Raw genomic sequence first — 19,218 nt, 5'->3', positions numbered from 1 at the left:
GGCGGGGTATAAATAATGAACTGGTGGTTGTTGTTGTATGTTTTATTTGACACATTTCTGCACTGGTATATTTTCTGCTGGCGTTTTGCAGGTGCCTTAGTAGTAGAGACGGGAACGATTGCTGGCATTGTCAGTGGCCTTGCCATGGCCCTGATTGGTGCTGTGAGCAGCTACATCTCCTACCAGCAAAAGAAGTTCTGCTTCAGCATACAACGTAAGTGACTCTTCCTGCCCTTGCAAGGCCTGTCTGCAAGTTGGAGTGAAGCCCCAAATGGGTGTTAAGGATTTGTGAAGGAGTCGAGAACCAGCCTTCCCATCCACTGTAGGGTCTTGAACCTTGTTCACAAAAAGTGCCCAGCAAAGGAACATCATTGCATTGCCAATATAGGAAGTGGGGTGTGTTCAAAAATTGGCTCTCTCCTGAACTGGCAGTGAGGAAGGCTTGCATAACTTCCAACCTGCCAGGTCCGATTCAGCCTATTGGGGTGCTTAAGGACATTAAGAACAGAAAAGGCTAACCAGGCATAATATATAGCTTGCAATTATTATTATTATTATTATTATTTAATAAATTTTTCATTTCATTTCTATACCACTTTATATTTTTAAGAAAAATCTCAAGGCGGTTTACAGCATATTAAAACATCAATAAAACAACCCACAATCAAACATTTTGGAAGAATGTCAAATATTATACATTCAAAGCAACATAATTAACAGAAAACGAAAATAGTATCTTAAAGATTTCAAAATAAAACATTGCAAAGGAGGTCAGCTACAGAATACATATTTGATGCAAACAAAGTTAACAACAACAAAAATCTTAAATATTTCAGAAAAACGAAAACCATTGCTAAATGAAATCAAATATAAAATGCACGTTTAAAACAGCATAATTAACAAGAGAATGAAATATTATAGTAAGTATGACACGGCTGTTTGGCAGGCACGAAAAGATGGGGCAAAAGAATCCAATAGTTAGGGTTTGCTGTCAGGCATAGCAATGTCCCTCTGGTTTCACCTGGTGCCTCTTTAGTAGAGCTGGTGAGTCTGGGCCCTGCCCCCTAGGCCAGGTGGAAAGGGCGTTGCAGGGTGCGGCCTTCAGCACCCACAGCCATGGTGGGGCCCATGGAAGGTTGTCTTAGGCCTGGCCATAATTTCATGCATATCCCAAAGAGCTGCTGCCGAAAAACATAGGAAGAGCCCCACTGGATCAGGGCAGTGTCCCAGCAAAGTCCAGCGTCCTGTACTCACAGTGACCAACCAGATGCTCCAATGAGAAGCCCCCAAAGCATGACGTAAGAGTGTGTGTGTGTGTTTGTGCGCGCATGCGCTCCCCAGTAACTGGCATGCAGAGACTACTGCCTCTGACAGTGTGCATTGTGTAGACTGTGGGGTAATACTAATCTAGGGTTTCCAAGGGCTTTTATTAATAATAGTGAGAATCTCTCATTTTAAAATCAAATTCCTAGTGCATCTCCCTCTGCTAGCTGCAGGGATAGGAACCACGCTCAGCCTCCTGCAATGAAATTGCTATTTTCATTGGAGTCTCTAAAACAAACAGGTGTGTGCCTGAGTAAATTAAGCCAGCAGGAAAGTCAAGAGGAATGTGATAAAATGAACCCCTCCTTTACTTGTGTTGTTTCTTTGCCCCATCAGTGATATTTTTGAAGAACAAAAAACTCTTTGCTTGCGCTCTCTCTCTCTCTCACACACATGCTCTCTCTTTCTCTCTCTGGAAAAAAGCTTCAATAAAGGCAGCACTGAGAGAAGGCAAAACCCTAGAAAGACGGCAGGAAATTAAAGTTAATTATAAAAGAGGCTTAATTTAAGCCATCAGACATGGCGTGCTGGGATAATGTCATGCCTTAGATGCATTGCAATGCACAGCGGAGGCTGGCGCGTCAGCCACTGAAGTGACTTTTTATTGACGAACATAAAACTACATTTGGTGCTATCATAGACACATGGCAAGAGGGAGAGGTCTGTACAGGAGCCACAGGGCTGCAGCACATGGAGACACTCCCAGGCAGATTCATACGTGATGCTGAGTTGCCCTTTTGCACTTCTGAATGACCAATGCAAACATCCATTTACATAAATATGGCAGGAGGAGACAATTTGCACGAGTGCAGTAGCTCAGAGGCAAAACTAGGCAGCTCCCTAAAGAAGCACACTTAATGGGGCACTCATCACACCAGCAGCCTCCCATGAACATATACTTACATTGAATCACTGGTCTATCTAGCTCAGCATTGTTCACACTGACAGGCAGCAAGACTTCAACCATGGGACATTCTCAGCCCTGGAGGTCCCTGGAGATGCCAGGGCTTGAACCTGAGACCTTCTCGTGCAAAGCAGATGCTCTACCACTCAGCTAAAGCCATTCCCCTTTAGCTGAGTGGTAGGGCTGTGGCATTCATGGTCAGTTTGTCCGATGACACCCTTTGTGCTACCCACTTAAAGTCACTTGAATGCCGCTTTCTGCTTGCCCTTGGTTGTAGAAGGCCTCTTCTTCCCTTTGTCTTTGTACAGAAACAAAGGAACTTTGTACAGAGTGGGGAGAGCTCATTTATTTCAGACCAAACTGTTGTACATGCTTTGAAATTGCATCCTCTTTTTTGGCCCAATGAATAAAGATTGAACTGGGGGTGTGGCCAGCCGGAACTCTTCTGCCCATGTTCAATGTACACATGGATATGAAAAGCAGGAACGGCACTAGAGCAAAAGATATTCAGGCTCATTTGCAGCTTGCTTAGATTGGCCCACCAATAACAGGATGGGGTCCCTGCACCTTTTAAATAGGTGTGTCAAAGGGGGAATTTTTGGCAGGTGTAGTTTGCATGAACTTCAGAAGAATTTGTTAATACAGATGAATTGTCCAAAAAAGGAATCGCCGTAGCTTAGTAGCAAAACTCTTCTTTACATGCAGAAGGTGCCAGGTTCAATCTCCATGGAGGGCTGTGAATGTCCCCTGTTTGAAACCCTGGAGAGCCACTGCCAGTCAGTGCAGGCAACACTGAGCTAGGTGGACTTGGAATTGGGCAGCTTCCTATGCTTCAATAAATGCCTTCAGTGTGGCAGCTGTAAATACCAACAAAAAACCAAAAACAAATAAAGGAACACCATCATAGTTCTCTGAATGATTTGAACAATGCTTGTGCTGAACACCATCAGTATACCCAGTGGATAAAGCGGGAAACAGACAATACGCGTTATATAACATATTGAGAGTAACCATCAAGGCGACATCTGGAATCCCTTTTTAAAAAGGGACTATTAAGAACAGATTGATAAAATGAATAATTGCCACACTTTGGCCCAAAATCTATATGAGATGCTTAAAAGCGTGATAGTTCTTGATTGAAGTAGCCAGGTGTGCTCAAATTTGTAAAGCTGATCCCCTACACTTGAAATACAACCCAGGAGCCACAAGCTGGCTATACAGGCAAGTTTATCATGCAAGGCTAGTGCAACAGCTCAGGCAGACTGAAAAATTCCTAGACCGTTATGTAAGAGAAACATTAAAACTGGCTAAGTTCAAACTTCCCAAAGCAGCTTTAAAAACCCTGTGGTGTCATTTTAAAACAGGCATAGGCAAACTCGGCCCTGCAGATGTTTTGGGAACTACAATTCCCATCATCCCTGACCACTGGTCCTGTTAGCTAGGGATGATGGGAGTTGTAGTCCCAAAACATCTGGAGGGCTGAGTTTGCCTATGCCTGCTTTAAAACATTGTGGTTTTTTTTAAAAAAACAAATATTAGTGTAAACTGCTAAGCTTAGCAATACAAGTACAAAACCTTTCCCTTACTGTAGTTGCCAGCTGAAAATCCTACATATCAAAAGGTGCCTTTAAGAGTTTTAGTTTGCACTTGGGACTCAAGACTACTAAAGTGAGTGGGGCTTCTTTTTCTGTGCTGCCTGCAGAACCTGCTAAGGACAATCGCCTGGTAAAAACAACAATTGCTGTTTTTTATGTCTCCAAAGGGAGAGCAGGCATATGCAAGCAGTGTAGAAAGAAAGAACTAAATAAAGAACAGTTGGCCATGCTGGCTGTGACTGATGGAAGTACAAGCAAAATCTAGGTGGTCACAGGTTATTTACCCCTGCTCAAGGAGCAAACATTTGCGTTTTTCACAGCTTGTAATACACAGTTTAGTCACTTTATTGGGCAGGCTTGATTATTTTGAGTACACCTGGAGATTTTAGTCAATAACTTGAAATATACGTGGATTAATCTCAGCCAAAGTGCATTAAATACACAAGCAACCATCGCATGTGTCTGCTGGGTCTGCTTTTCAATATATGTGGCATTCTGCAGGTGCCAGTTTATACCATTGCTGCTGCTGCAAGCTCCCAGCTGGGTCAGGTGCCCACAGCCCTGTGTTGGTGCACATACACACAAACACACACCCACGTATGTAAGAGTCATCCTCTCATTGCCATAATTGCTGTGCCTGAATGGAGTGCCCATTGTAACCGATTGCTATGACACTCCTTCTTCTCAAGGCATGAACCCTTTATTCCTAAACACCATTGCAAATGATGGTCTTTCAGTGCCAATGTTTTTCATCTGTTGTTGCTTTCAGAGGGTCTTAATGCAGAGTACGTGAAAGGAGAAAACATGGAAGCAGTGGTGACTGAAGAACCACAAGGTAAGATACTGTTTTCAGGCTCAAATGAGGCAAACAATTTTGTTGAAGACTAATTCACACTGACTTAACTTTCGCTCTTTCCTTCCCAGTTAAATATTCTGTCCTTGAGCCACAGACTGCAGAGCCACCTCCGCCGCAAGAAAACGCAAAAGTCTGAATCCCAGACTTGGTCTGGAGAAGAATCAATGGCAACACACACACACGCTTCTCACATGCTTGTAATTTAGCTTTTTACAAACATTTGATTTGGATCCAAAGCTATTTAAATGTGCGTTCTTCTGATTAAGACAGGCTTCTTATTGTGGTAGCTGGTATTCTGGTTTTTTTCTTTTCTTCGTGAAGAGTTGTAGGTTTACATTCACATGGTCATGTAGGAGTTTTGTCAGGTTGAATTCAAGAATAAAAGGGTGCTTCAAATTGGTGTTTCACATTAGAGTTAGGGATTTTCATGAAGGTTTGGGGGGGGAGAAGCAGCTGAGTTAGTGACTACAGGTGTGAGAACAAATGAAGTGCCTGTAAATTAACAGTCCAAAGCAAACCATTTAAAAAACCTTTATGAAATGACTTTCAGCCAAATTCCGGCTGTCAGCCATAAGCATGTAGCTTCCACTGATAACAGTGGAAGTTACATGAATGTTGGAGGGTGGAGTTTAGTCCTTTAAGTAGCTACACCTCAAGATATACAAGTGCCTGTGGGGTAGGTCTTCATTTGACAGAGGACAGCAGGTGAATATTACCCCCATACAACTGGGCTTCTCTACAGATATAAACATCCTGAATTTTTTTGCTACCAGAACCCTATGCAGCTAGTTGTTGTGGATGCAATGTTTCCTATTTAAAAATCCAGGGACATTTCAGGAGGTCAGAATTTGAACCTATACCCAAGCCCTTCCGCCGGCAAAGAAAAGCAAGATTTCCCTTCCCTGTTCAGTCCCATAGACTTGGACCGACAACATGGGTTTTTTTGCTCTAATTTACTCCAGATTTAGAACATGCTTGCATTTCCAGGATTGCGAGTCTGCTTGCTGCACTGGGCAATAACGGAGGTTGCAGTCGCACAATCTATTGTGCAGTGACAGAGGATGTTGCAGTGCAACTGTTAGCTTGCTCCTCTTCGTTTTGTCAGGCTCTAATTCTTGGGTTGGCTAAAATCCAGGAACAGAACTTAAGAGCTTTCAGCTAGGAAATTAAACCACAAAATGTGATGCAACCATGGATCAAGAGCTCAGTTAGTTTCCCAGTGATCTTGTAGGCCACTGGGTTGTAACCAAGGCTATTCCTATGCAAAGCAGACCCACTGAAGTTAATGGAGATTATTAAGTTAGGTCCATTAACTTAAATGGGTCTACTTGGAGTAGAACCAAGGCTGGATGCAACCTACTGACTCCAACCTCTGCCTTGATGCAGGAAGTCTAGAGTAAGAGCACCCACAACAGTTGGCTGTTCATCCTCTGCTTGAAAACCTCCAACTTAGTTGCACTTTGGGTTCTGACCTTCTAATTGAGATCTCTAACGAGATACCAAGAATGACCTGAGAGCCCTTTGGTGCAAAGCATGCACTCTTAACTACTGAGCTCTGAAGTAATCTAGATCAAAAATCTGGCCCATGTTGGTGATTTTTAACAGTCCCACTTTTCACCATTGTAGCAAGGTGAATACTTCCGTATGATTATGAATTATCAGTGATGTTAGCGAGTCATTAAAAAGGGAGTACTGTTTCTTTTTTAAAAAATGCACACATCTGTATCATAAGGTGGTGAAAAAGAACTCTTGTGGATAAAAGATCCATTTAGCTTTTGACTGTTTACAAGCTTAATTTTTACTGATATATTTTTAAAAGGAATCTGGAAACATTAGCACCCTGCTCTAGCAAGGGAGATCTGCAGGTCGAAGTAGCGGGGGATGCTGCTATGCATCTGGACTCTACTGACATGGCTGGATAAATCTCTTAATGGAAATTGAACCACCAGTTGTTATGACCCATGATTAAAGCTGGATTGGGTCTTAGGGGTATAGCTAGGATGAAATTTTGCTCTGAGATCCTCACCTCACCTCACACATGTCCTCTTTGAGGCAGGTGCCACTGATTTCAGTGGAACATGCTTCCATGAAATGGTGCTTAAAACTGTAGCTTAGACATTTGATGACAAATGTGCAAATTCCTTCTGCTCTGTTTTTGTTTCACCACTTACATTTCAAGAGCCCTACAGTAGCTTTAAAGAAATTCACACCTTTTGAATGTATTTAGCTTCTATGACAATGCTACGATAAGCTCTTTTACTCCTAAATTCTCATCTTAACTGTTGGCTTCAATGGGAGTAAAGCAGGGCAATACATCTAAGAAGGAATGCAGCTTACTTGCTTATTGAAGGGTGCTTCATACACAGGTCACCAGAACGGAAGCCACAGAAAGTTGCTTCTGCCTGGAAGCCTGCTGTGCCATGGACGGTCTTCACTCAAGTAGGTGAAACCACGTGAAAAGGAGCGTTCAGTCTGGTGGAGTACTGTCATGGAAACAGTTTGGGGGGCTTCTACGTTTTGAAGTTACCCTTAAGTACTGTAGAGTAGGTTTTTTAGGATGGCTGTGGTTTGCAATTTTTGCAGAGCACAAATTAGTCAGATACTAACAATACCACACAGCTGAATTGACATAATGGTAATTTCCAACTACTATAGCATATATCTTTTTTAATTTTTTTAGTCAAGTACATAAAAGATTAGAGTAGGATGAAGTAGTGCATCTTTAGATAAATAGCGGGGAAATAATAAGTGTAACTATGATGCTAGTACTTGCACTAGGAGTCATTTTCTCAGATAAATGAATATAATTCCTTATTTCTTCTTGCCAATGATGGGAAATGTTTCTGTAGATGTAAATTGTCGATTTTGTTGTATTTCTATTACTGCACTGTCCAGCCACTGATCTGAATTTTGTAAAACAGTGCATCTGAGTGTTGAAAATAACCCACTAACCACTTAGTCATTTGAAATGTGTATGTATTGCAGATTTCTTTTGTGTGTGTGTAAAAAACAAAAACTCACAATACTTCCAATAAGTAAGATATCGGGCTTTCAGGATAAGACAGTAGGTTAACCTTTAAGCTACTTCCTTCCCCAAAGCCTTTTTATATGAATTTGGTAAATGGTTATGCCTTAATGTAAATTTTAGGTAGAATATAAAAATCAAAACTATAGAAATGCACAGCAAACAGGAGACACCTGTTTAAAATGTTATAGCACTATAATTCAGCATTAGGCATACAGGGCAATTATCACTATTACTATTGCCTGTAGAACCACTTGAAAATGTAGTTGAACGTATCCCCAAAGAAATCTGCTTTGTCGGATAATGGGGACTGACTGCATTCTCCACTCAAAAGTACACAAGCAGCTCTGTTCTCTGGTTCTTTGTGCTAGATCAGCAACTGAAGTCCCTTTTGCTAAGCCTGGCCCCAAGAGCTACCTGCCCACTCCCCACCCTCAGTCACTCAGCCAGGGATAAAAGTGGCAGCTACAGTAATGAGACCTGTCAGGTGGCCACTAATCTCCTTCTACAGCAGCGTTTCAGAAAAGCTAACTGCTGATCAGAGTTCTGCTTACACTATTACTATTAATAGAATGTAAAACAACCATTGATCTAGTTAGCTCAGCCCAGTCTGCTCTGACTGGCAGTGGGTCTCCAAAACCTTAGGAGGCTGAGACAAACAGAGAGGGAAGGAGTGCTTTTCCAGGCCTAATATCTGAAATCCTTTTAAATAGATGCCAGGGATTGAACCCAAGACCTTCTGCATGCAAAGCATGTGCTCTACCATTGAACTATGACCTCTCCCCATGGGGACCTTCTTTCCATTGTCTGTACACAACCAACAATATGTTTGGCTTTTCCTGGCTGATTTCTCTGTAGCAGTGCCAACTTTGTAGTACTACACCTCCAGAAGGGATCCATTTCTGTTTTTCTGCTCTTGTGTTTTTATGTTGATAATTAATACTATCTGTGCACTGAAAAGCCACATAAATAAGCTCAGCCAGATGTTCCAGAATAGGTCAAGTGACATGCATTAAAGTCTTCCATCAGGCCAAAGATATATATATAAAAGACCCCTTCCTGTGCCCTGAATTTATACACAACACACATTCTTGCAAGTAAAGAGAAGATGCCTAATTAGAGAATGGGAAAGTGGTTTCCTGTATTTTTCAAAATTATGAGAATTTTGGAAGGGATCTAGCCACATTAACTCAATTAAGTGTTGGTTTGGCTCTTTTCTTTCTTAACTTGTGTCTTTCTTGGCAAAGTGTTTTAAGGCCACAGCGTCAGCTGACACTGTCTCATGCAACTAACAGCAAATGGCCCTGTTTACTATACATTATCATTGTCAATAGATTGTTTGCTGTTGTGTGAATTGAGGTTCATCCGAGAGAAAAGTGCATAACTTTACAAACATAGAAGGAAACAAAAGCAAATAGATGAACTTGGCGAAAGGGAGGGGAGGGGGAAGAGAACCCAGACAGCAGATTAAGAGAGTAGATTGTGTCCAAAAGATGCCAAGCGTTTATTTAAGCAATACATACAATTCTTTAGCTAATACAGAAATGATCTGTCCCAGATGAAAATTGTGCATTATGCTGTCAAAAGGCGGACTCATTTTGCTAAAGTGCATATAAGAATTACAGGGGAGGGAAATCCGAACTTGATTGCTGAACTACAAACTGGAAAACAATAAAAAAATTAAAGACTTGTACAACAACAATGTGCCTGTGTGTGTGCTCTGTGGGCGTGCATTTGCAGCGCAAGGCCAGCAAGCTCTTTTCCAAAATGAAAAAGGAGAGGGAAATTGCAGGCAACTTGAATCTTTTTAAACAATAGCTTGGGAATTGTAAAGCATATACCTGTCTCTGCAACCATCAAGTCAGATTTCCAATGCAGCAATGCCTACTTTCAAATGAGACACACAAATGATTTTTTTCCCCTACCTTTTACATTGAGTGAAAAGGTTTCCTTTTTGGTTGGTTTTAAAAAATTAAAAAGAGTTGTCAACAGGCTCATCTCAGCTATCTGCCAATCACCCATTCCCACCACCCTTCTGAGTAATACCCCTCCCCACCTTCTCACTATATAGAAGGATCTGGCAACTTCTGTTTCAGTGTATCTGAAGAAGTGTGCATGCACACGAAAGCTCATACCAAGAACTAACTTAGTTGGTCTTTAAGGTGCTACTGGAAGGAATTTTTTTATTTTGACTATGGCAGACCAACACGGCTACCTACCTGTAACTTAAAAATTAAAGCTCTGGTTGCTACCCTGCCTACTCTGGAGGAGACCAAAGGCAGGCTTAACATAAAACAATCTGGCAGTCAGTATCTAAAAGCAACATTGCAAAGCCATGACATGCACTATGTGGGACTTCATGACATTTTTCTTTGAGCAGCAGATGTCCTTGACACATCACAAGTTTCTTTTGAAACTTCCCACATGGCAAAGTGGGGCTGCTCTTCGAGGAAACAAAAAGTCTAGAAGGGACTAGTTGCGGTTTTCTACACTTAATCCCAAATATTTAAAGCCTGCTTTATTTTCCAAACTAGAAAAATATAACCAACAATGTATGCCCCCACACTCAGTGTATCTAGCAATTAATGCTATGCTTTACAATTTTAAGTGAAAATCTTCAACTGTTAAAAAAGAGTTTCCCCCTTTTTGAAATCCATTTGAACTGCAAATTTTCAAGAAATGCATTTCTGTTCTAGGACACTAAAAACAAAATGGGATTTATAAGGGAAAAGTTAGCATGGGGAAAGCTAGTATTCTTTTGAGCATGTAATAAAAGCCAGTTGGGAATTTTGTATGAAGCTTAACGTAAAAGGGAGTTTCAGCATCAAGCCTGTGAAAATAGGACAGATATGGCGGTGTAAGGTGGCATCTGAAGTGGCAGAGCTGCAAGATACCCAAGAGGTCATCCAGTCCAACCCCCTGCTCAGTACAAGCTCTACAACTAGAGTATTCCTGACAGGTGTTTCTCCAGCCTCCACTTTAACACCTTCAGCAAAAGGCAGCTTGCCACCTCCCCAAGCAAAACTGCTCCGTTGCAGAACAGTTTTAACTCTTAGGAAGTTTCTTTTCATGATCCCAAAGCAAAGATGTCTTTACAGGGGCTAGAAAAGTGGGTGATTGGCAGTGGCTGTGAGCCTTTTTTGGCAAATATGCGACAAGTGAAGTCCAAACTGTTGCACCAATGCAAATGCCACCTTCACTGCCCCCAGTGGTTCTGCCTAGCCTTTTACAAGCGAGAGAGTAGGCTGAAGTGCAGTCCTACTTCTCCACAGTTTGTGAGCCACCTTACTCCAATCCCTGTCACTTGAATAGACATGATGCTGGTTGGTCACTCGCGTTGTATGGGCAATGCAAATCCAGAAGAAAATGAACCAAAAAGGACTAAAACAAGTCTTTATTGTTTCAAGGAACCAATAAATGACAGTTTTTCCTTAAAAACTTACTATCATTACAATTTACTACCCTCCACCCCCAAACATTTGAAAAGAATAGTTCCTGTAACTCTGCTTAAGAAGAGTGTTTGGCCTTGCATAGACTTGTATGCAATAAGAACAACCGAAGGCTCTTGGTGTGTACAGATTTTTAACAAGATATGATAAACAAAATAATTGCAATTTACACATTTCAAAATCTAGCTAGGTGAAAAGGCCATTTGAAACTAAAGTTTTGTACAGAGCAATGAATGACACAACTGAGTCAATTCAGTACCTCACTCAGGTAGATAAATGGACAATAGCTACAGAAAAATTGCAAAACTTCATTTAGCAATCTTGGCTGTGAAGATTATATTATAACTACCAAGTGTCTTGCAGTTGGCAAATCCTGCTCATCCTTTAATGGCATATTTATTCAAAATATACAACTGGCTATAATTAAAAAATTAAATCCATTTCAAAGTGCATCAGATCATCTACAACTGTCCCAAGAAATATAGTATTTGTTGTGGTCCCCCCCTAAAAAACATAATAAGTACCAAGGAAACCAGAGGGGTTCCCCTTTTAGGAAGGATGGTCTCTGGGTATGTTTTGGCTCACTGTGGGCTTGGCAGTTCCATGGAAATTCTCACTGCAGCATTTACCTGATAGATGAATTCCCAGTTTCTGAGCAGTCTGTTGCAGGTTGCTTAAGATAAAAATTAACTTTCTAATTGCCAATTCAATTAGAGACATCAAAAAGACACATTACAAAAAACACACCCTGGCAACCACCATCTACAGCGTTACACGCAAGGAAGCACTTTTTTTTTACCTCAGCATAACAGCAGGAAGAGTTGATGTTGACATATTACTCTCAGGGGTGGTGGAGTATTCCACTGCCCAGAACATGCCCATAGTAGAAGTGCACCTCCGTTTTAGCCTTGCATCAGACAGAGGTATGCACTGGTGTGGCTGCAGGAGAAGATCCCCGGTCTGATGAAGAAGAAATGGAACGAGTTGCTGCTTCCCTTTGCAGCTCTTCAACCCTCTTCTGGAGCTCGGCTCTGATGACAAGGAGTTCTTTCAGATTCTGATGAATTGGCATCTGTTGGAAATGAACACAGATTTTGTTTGAGTAATAAAATGCCAGATTTTGGGGGGTGGGGGGGTGGAGTGTATTCCAAGTCAAAGAAATGCAAATCTACTATTAAATGTTTATTATTCAGCCATTCATTAGAATCAGGCTTATCCCGACTCACCGTTAAAAGAAATGCTCAGGGCAGTCAAAACCAACAATACAAAACCAACAAAATAAACAGCAGTTTAAAAAAAGATAGCAGATAACACAATTACACTTAAATTAACAACTTGGGGAAAATTGGAAAGGCAAAGGCACGCAGGAAAAGGCATCTATGCACAATGGCAGGAAGCCATCTCAGAAGGGACGAGATGGGCCTCCCTTAGCAGGCACAGCCACAGAGAAGGTCAACTCTCTGGCTTAAGTTATTTGTCTGTAATTGCCTTTTGGATATTAAAACTGGAATAAATTCTTCCCTCCAATAAAGTACACCTTTTACCAAACAGATAGCAGAGGCTTGGAAAACTTAGGAAGACAGGCAGGAAGATGCCAAAGGCATACTGCTTCAGTGTTCTCTTCCCTGGTTTACCATTGTTAACTGTCAGAGAAAATGGAAATTGCTTCTTCAGAAACTGAGAAAAACCTCATCACAGCTAGCCTCCTCCTATATTAAGACGGTAGTTACACTGTGGCCTCAACCCCAGATTGGTCTAATCCTGCTCTTTCCCCACATTTTGTGATATTTCTTATTTATTTTACTTGTTCAGTTTTAACTGGGCACTCTTCATTAATTAAGGCCCCAGTAAGCTTCCTGCCAACCTAGCTGTTTGAAAGCACATCAAAGTGCAAGTAGATAAATAGGTACCGCTCCAGCGGGAAGGTAAATGGCATTTCTGTGCGCTGCTCTGGTTTGCCAGAAGCGGCTTAGTCATGCTGGCCACATGACCCGGAAGCTCTACGTCGGCTCCCTTGGCCAATAAAGCGAGATGAGCGCCACAACCCCAGAGTCAGTCATGACTGGACCTAATGGTCAGGGGTCCTTTTACCTTTACCTTTACAGTTAAAGTGTCATTAAATCGGTTCCAGGAAAATCAAGGGGGGGGGAGGCAGGGAGTGGAGGGCAAAACTAGAGCTGAAAAGGAGAAATTTGGGAGTTGGACATTCCCAACAAAATTGCTAATTGGGCAACTGGACTTCAGACTGCTGATGTTGCTGTGAATTTGGCACAACCTGTGTACATGATTCCATATTCTTTAATACCCGACAACCCTTGATTTTTTTGCAAAATTGTTACAAAGGTACGAGAATATATTCTCCATTGCTTTGTTCTCCAAAGGAATTTTACACTGGTGTAAAATCCTTGGTGGCTGTCTGGGGAAAGGGGAAGTGAGAAGCATGAAGCAACATGGGATGGAACCGTAAACCAACTCTTGAGCATGGGGCAAAAAGGGATCAGCTCAAAGGCCCATCTTTGAGCTCAGCTGCCCAATAAAAGCAACAAGAGTACACCTTGGAGAATGACACCAGTTCCTTCACTAGTGAGCAACCAGTCCCTTTTCACACCTGAAAGGAGACCAAAGAAACATGCATATCAGAGGGTGTTATTTGTAGGTAGGGTTTTAAAGCCTGATATGAAGAACAAATGTGAACCAATTCCTGGTCTGTGTTCAAGTAGCTTTTGTATCCCTGTTTTCCTGAAGGTCTCTTCCCTTTAGCAAATTATTTCCCTTTAGTGAATTATGAGTGTCACTGCGGACAGCTTGTAGTCTGCTGCTAGGCAACGCTTTTTTAAAAAAATTACAAAATAAAAAGAAAAAAGAAAAATACAAAATAAAAATAGTTAAAAAAACAGTTCAATCTTTCCATCACATATTTTTCATTTGCTTATTTCCCGGACCTCCTCACGCCTTCCTTTTCTGTATTCCAGTTCCAATTGTTAATTCAGAAAATACCTCCCCTCTTCATTCATCTTAATCTTCAATTTTTAAATATTATAACATTAATTTTTTTTTACCTATTAATAACCATTTTCTCATATTCCCTTATAGCATTACAGCAAAATACCACTTAGTTTCTATCCAACATCATTCTAACATTCATTAATTCTACAGTGTTTCTGTAAATAATCTTTGAACTTTTTCCAATCTTCTTCCACCGACTCTTCTCCCTGGTCTCGGATTCTGCCAGTCATTTCTGCCAGTTCCATATAGTCCATCACCTTCATCTGCCATTCTTCCAGGGTGGGTAGATCTTGTGTCTTCCAGTACTTTGCAATGAGTATTCTTGCTGCTGTTGTGGCATACATAAAGAAAGTTCTATCCTTCTTTGGCACCAATTGGCTCACCATGCCCAGGAGAAAGGCCTCTGGTTTCTTCAAGAAGGTATATTTAAATACCTTTTTCATTTCATTATAAATCATCTCCCAGAAAGCCTTAATCCTTGGGCACGTCCACCAAAGGTGAAAGAATGTACCTTCAGTTTCTTTACATTTCCAACATTTATTATTGGGCAAATGATAGATTTTTGCAAGCTTGACTGGTGTCATGTACCACCTGTATATCATTTTCATAATATTCTCTCTTAGGGCATTACATGCCGTAAATTTCATACCTGTGGTCCACAACTGTTCCCAGTCAGCAAACATAATGTTATGTCCAACATCTTGTGCCCATTTAATCATAGCAGATTTCACCGTTTCATCCTGAGTATTCCATTTCAACAGCAAGTTATACATCTTTGACAAAGTCTTAGTTTTAGGTTCTAACAGTTCTGTTTCTAATTTTGATTTTTCCACCTGGAAGCCAATTTTCTTATCCAAATTATATGCCTCCATTATCTGATAGTAATGTAGCCAGTCTCACACTTTATATTTTAATTTCTCAAAACTCTGCAATTTCAATTTGTCTCCTTCGTGTTCCAAAATTTCCCAATATTTTGGCCATTTGACCTCCATATTAAGTTTTTTTCTGAGCCTTCGCCTCCATTGGTGATAACCACCTTGGGGTTTTGTTTTCAATAGGTGTAGGTCTCTTCCCTTTAGCGAATTATTTCCCTTTAGTGAATTATGAGTGTCACTGTGGACAGCTTGTAGTCTGCTGCTAGGCAACGCTTTGAAAGCAATACACATTTTCTACTCTGCAGCTGAATATACCCAATATGGGAACGTGAGACAGCCACACACCTATTTCAGTTTTCTGCACAGAGAGGTGGACAAGAACACCAGTCTGCTTCTATCTAGCAATTTCAGGGCTGGAAAGAACCATCAGTTTCCTAATCTTGCTGTAAAATTGACTGGGCGATCACTCAATAACACTTCCAGTTTTCCTATAGATAATTAGGCTACAAATATATGAAAAGTCATTAGCACTGATAAACAAAAAGATGAATCCCTCCACTTTGATTCCAGAAATTAAATTACTTATAGAGGTATCAGTTGTTCTACTAATGTGTTAAAACAAACACAGATGAAAGAGAGGGGAAAAGTCACAATGGGAAAACATCTGCTAACCAACACGATTTAATCTTCAAGGAGCCTTCAACAAAAAACTGATGCCCTGTTTGTTATGTTTCAAGGAAGCGCATAGTTTGCTAAACCGCTGGCAATTGGTCTACCAGGTCAGTTCATACGGCATTTGATTATGTGAGCAGTTGCTTGTTTTCTATGTCATCATTTCCCATGCCCAGAGTGATGTCTGATGAAAATGCATACAGCATACACTAACTAATCTGCAAAAGTAGCTGGGGGCTTATTTCCACTGGTTACACGGTGTACTATATTCCTTGCAACTGTTTTAAGTTGTTCTTTCAGTCAACACAACTGAGTAGTGAAGTACTAGTTTTAAGTTAGGCGAGCGATTCTAGGATTTCATTTCATTATTTATTGTGTATTTACTAAATATTGAAAATTGCTGCCTGCCACTGTGTAGCTAATTATTATAAACCTGTGGATTTAGAAGTCTGAGGTTGCTATGACAGTTTGATGGGCAAGGCTGAAAAATAAAAACCAAGGGAAGAGGCTACATGAAGCCAAAGCAGCTTCTGACTCCCAACAAACTCAACCACAAACCCACACAGATCCTTTATGCCTGCTAGAGTACCTTCTTTTTCAAATTATAAATGTCAATGACGATGGAGACTGCACCAATTTCCCCCCTGTTCTCTCAGCATTGTGAAGTACGTCAGGATCACAAAATCCTCCATACCAACAAGGATAAGCATAAAAGGCAGTATAATAGCTACTCACTTACAGAACTACCAGTTCTTAATTGTATGGATAGCAAGTGTGCATTCTTGCACTTCCTTTTTACTTGCTCAAGAACAGCTATTCAAAAGAAAATTGTTCAGCAATGAATGTATATCCTCTATTGTAGGCCTCTTTTAAAAAAGAAACATCACAATTTTAGCACTGGGAAGAAAAGCAGCAGTAGAATAAAAAGACTATTTTAAATCAATTGCTTGATGTAGAGCAGACATTGGCAAACTCTGCCCTCCAGATATTTTGGGACTACAACTCCCATCATCCCTAACCACTGGTCCTGTCAGCTAGGGATGATGGGGGTTGTAGCCCCAAAACACCTGGAGGGCTGAGTTTGCCTATGCCTGATGTAGAGCCTGATCCTATCCACGCTTTTGTAGCTACTGTGGTGCAACAGGGAAGTTCTAATCTGTTTCCCTCAGGGCCTGGAGAGTTTAAAATGGTACCACTAACAGTGCTATTTTTCTAGAAAAAGAGGTGCCGGAACTCATCTTTGTTCTGGTATAAGGCACTGGCATCCAACTGAGAGGTGCCAGAACTGAGTTCCAGAGAGTTCTGGCTGAAAAAAAGCCCTGACCACCACTACTATACTTATGGTCAAAAGGCTCTTGCAGATTTCTCAAGCAGTGCAAAACCAATTTGATTAGAGGCTGTAGTGAGACAACAACAACAACAACAATAATGGCATGTGCACCAAATTTGCACAATTTGTAATCCACCATGGTGACAGCAACTAACAAGGCATGCAGGGAAGCCCCACCGCCACATTTTTATTTTGTTGGCTGAAAGGGATTGCAAGGGCTTGATACATGGGACTGGTGAGCTGTGTTTAATTTGGTGGGTTACAAAATTATTGTGTAGGCCTACTGCACACCACAAACAATGTTGGCTCCATGATTGCACTTTCAACTCTGAAGAATGGGGAGAAAGGAGAACCTCCTCTTCTCCACATAAAAAGGCTACATCAGCATTAGGAACCTTGGACTCATTCTGTCACCCTTCAAAACCTCTGGCATGGCACTATTATGTTCCTTAAGAGCTTCCAACAGTGGCAAAAGTTGCTGTTCTGAATCCAGCACAAAAAAATGAAAGGCTCTGGACCCAGTCCAATGAACTCTATAGTAGAGAAGAGCATAAAACTATTATTTTATAGAGTCTGGACACATTCCTTTGATGGCTCAAAAGGACAATGTTCTACAGTTGTTGCTTTTGATAGTCTTTCAAACAGCAAATATTCCCACTAGAACTAATTTCAAGCCCTAAACAACACTGCACAATGAGTCCCATGAACGAAAGCATCATAGTCACATTGGATCAACATTTTAAATCTACCATAAAAAGGAGTGCTTCTGAAACATAGCAGAAATACAAACTGAACGTGCACAAAAAGCAAATGTCAATATCAGATCAATCTCCCAAGCGATTTACAAGCTTAAGAGGCTCTAAAAGGAACAGGGAATCTGAGAATTAAAGAAGCAACAAAAGAGCAAATGTGTTTTGAGGAATGGAAGCACAGCATTGTCACTTTGGCAAAGAAAAAGTAGTTCAAGATCAGGGAAGACAGGGGGGGGCGGAAACAACTCAAAACTTTGGGAGGCTGAGAACATAAAATTGGCTGCAAATCGGCAACTAGTATGAAAAGCAGGATAATCATAGGCTAGACATACAGACATGAAATGGCAACATGTTAAAAATTAGTAAATGGTGCACTATACATATTTTGAGGCTCACCCATTTTGTTTTTCGCTATAAAAATGCTGACAAAATATTCAGTCCTCCATTGAGTCACAGCATTCTACCTTTAGATCTAGATGACATTACTAATGGTTCCACACTGTTGCTGCTCCCTTCTCTCATAGGTGAACTTGAGCACACTTGAACTGTCCTACTCACACAGTTCATGTTTGTTCAGAAGTTAAGACTCACTGTTTAATGGTGCTTATTCCCAAGTAAGCATGCATAAGATTGTAGCCACATTCTCAAATCGGTTTCTCCTGTAAGGTATTCATTATAGCAAGCAACTGCCATTTCAGCAGCTCCTTAGCTTAAAGCCTTTGAATACAGGGACTGTGGTTTTGTTCAGTGAACTGATGGAACTAGCATTACTTTCAGCTGGGAGACTTGAGAGCAAGGACTTGCTTCTATGAGGCACTTCCACAGGTCACTTGTTGATACTCCCTTTGTGCACTGGTAAGACACAGTGTCCTGTTTCAAGTGCCCCTCTGCCCACCTGTCTGCAACAGGCATGGCCACAGGCCCAGTGAAGGCACAGCAGATCTAGCTGCATGGCTTAGGCAGGTTTGTTGGTGGGATACAAGCTCCTTCCTTAGCTCGAAGTACTTTATGGCAAAAGCCAGTTAAATGGTTTTCTCCGTTTCAATCAATCATTTTATTTGCATACTGCCTTTCCAAAGTTAAGACCATGCTCAAGGAAGCTTACAACATATAAAAAATCACGTACCTACAGACATAGCAAAGGTAGTCATAAATAATAAATAAAACATCAAAAAGCACACAACCAAACTGAAATCCACATGAAATCGTAAGGTCCAAAAAATAACAGAAACAACAGCAACAACCACCCTCCCACAACAAACCCCGAAACAAAATCCCAGCCAAGGATTCTGTTCAGCAGCCTTGGTCTTTTTAGCTGGAGTCAGTCAAAGCCCCTATCTTCCAGGCCAGGTGGAAAAAGACTCACATCCAAGATGGTGACATATTAACATAAAGAGTACCGTATTTTTTGCCCCATAGGACGCACCGGCC

General features: G+C 41.1%; 2 protein-coding genes across 7 annotated transcripts in view; one reads left to right on the top strand and one right to left on the bottom strand.

The window, feature by feature from the left end:
- Positions 1-9,405, top strand: part of CD99L2 (CD99 molecule like 2) — an 82,438-nt gene extending 73,033 nt beyond the window's left edge. For all 3 annotated transcript variants that reach the window (XM_083486606.1, XM_083486604.1, XM_083486605.1), the window contains 3 exons: positions 92-214; positions 4,592-4,657; positions 4,747-9,405. In XM_083486606.1, the coding sequence (XP_083342732.1) occupies positions 92-214; positions 4,592-4,657; positions 4,747-4,814 (257 nt within the window). In that variant the 3' untranslated portion in view covers positions 4,815-9,405. The remainder of the gene's footprint in view (positions 1-91; positions 215-4,591; positions 4,658-4,746) is intronic.
- Positions 9,406-11,082: 1,677 nt separating this feature from the next.
- The window catches only part of MTMR1 (myotubularin related protein 1), a 58,818-nt gene continuing 50,682 nt past the window's right edge, over positions 11,083-19,218 (bottom strand). For all 4 annotated transcript variants that reach the window (XM_083486418.1, XM_083486420.1, XM_083486419.1 and 1 more), the window contains one exon: positions 11,083-12,224. In XM_083486418.1, the coding sequence (XP_083342544.1) occupies positions 12,066-12,224 (159 nt within the window). In that variant the 3' untranslated portion in view covers positions 11,083-12,065. The remainder of the gene's footprint in view (positions 12,225-19,218) is intronic.

This window comes from Podarcis liolepis, assembly GCF_965112155.1.
Source record: "Podarcis liolepis genome assembly, chromosome: Z".
Lineage (NCBI taxonomy): Eukaryota > Metazoa > Chordata > Lepidosauria > Squamata > Lacertidae > Podarcis > Podarcis liolepis.
The sequence above is the reverse complement of the archived record's forward strand: the minus strand, read 5'-3'. Positions and strand labels throughout refer to the sequence as shown.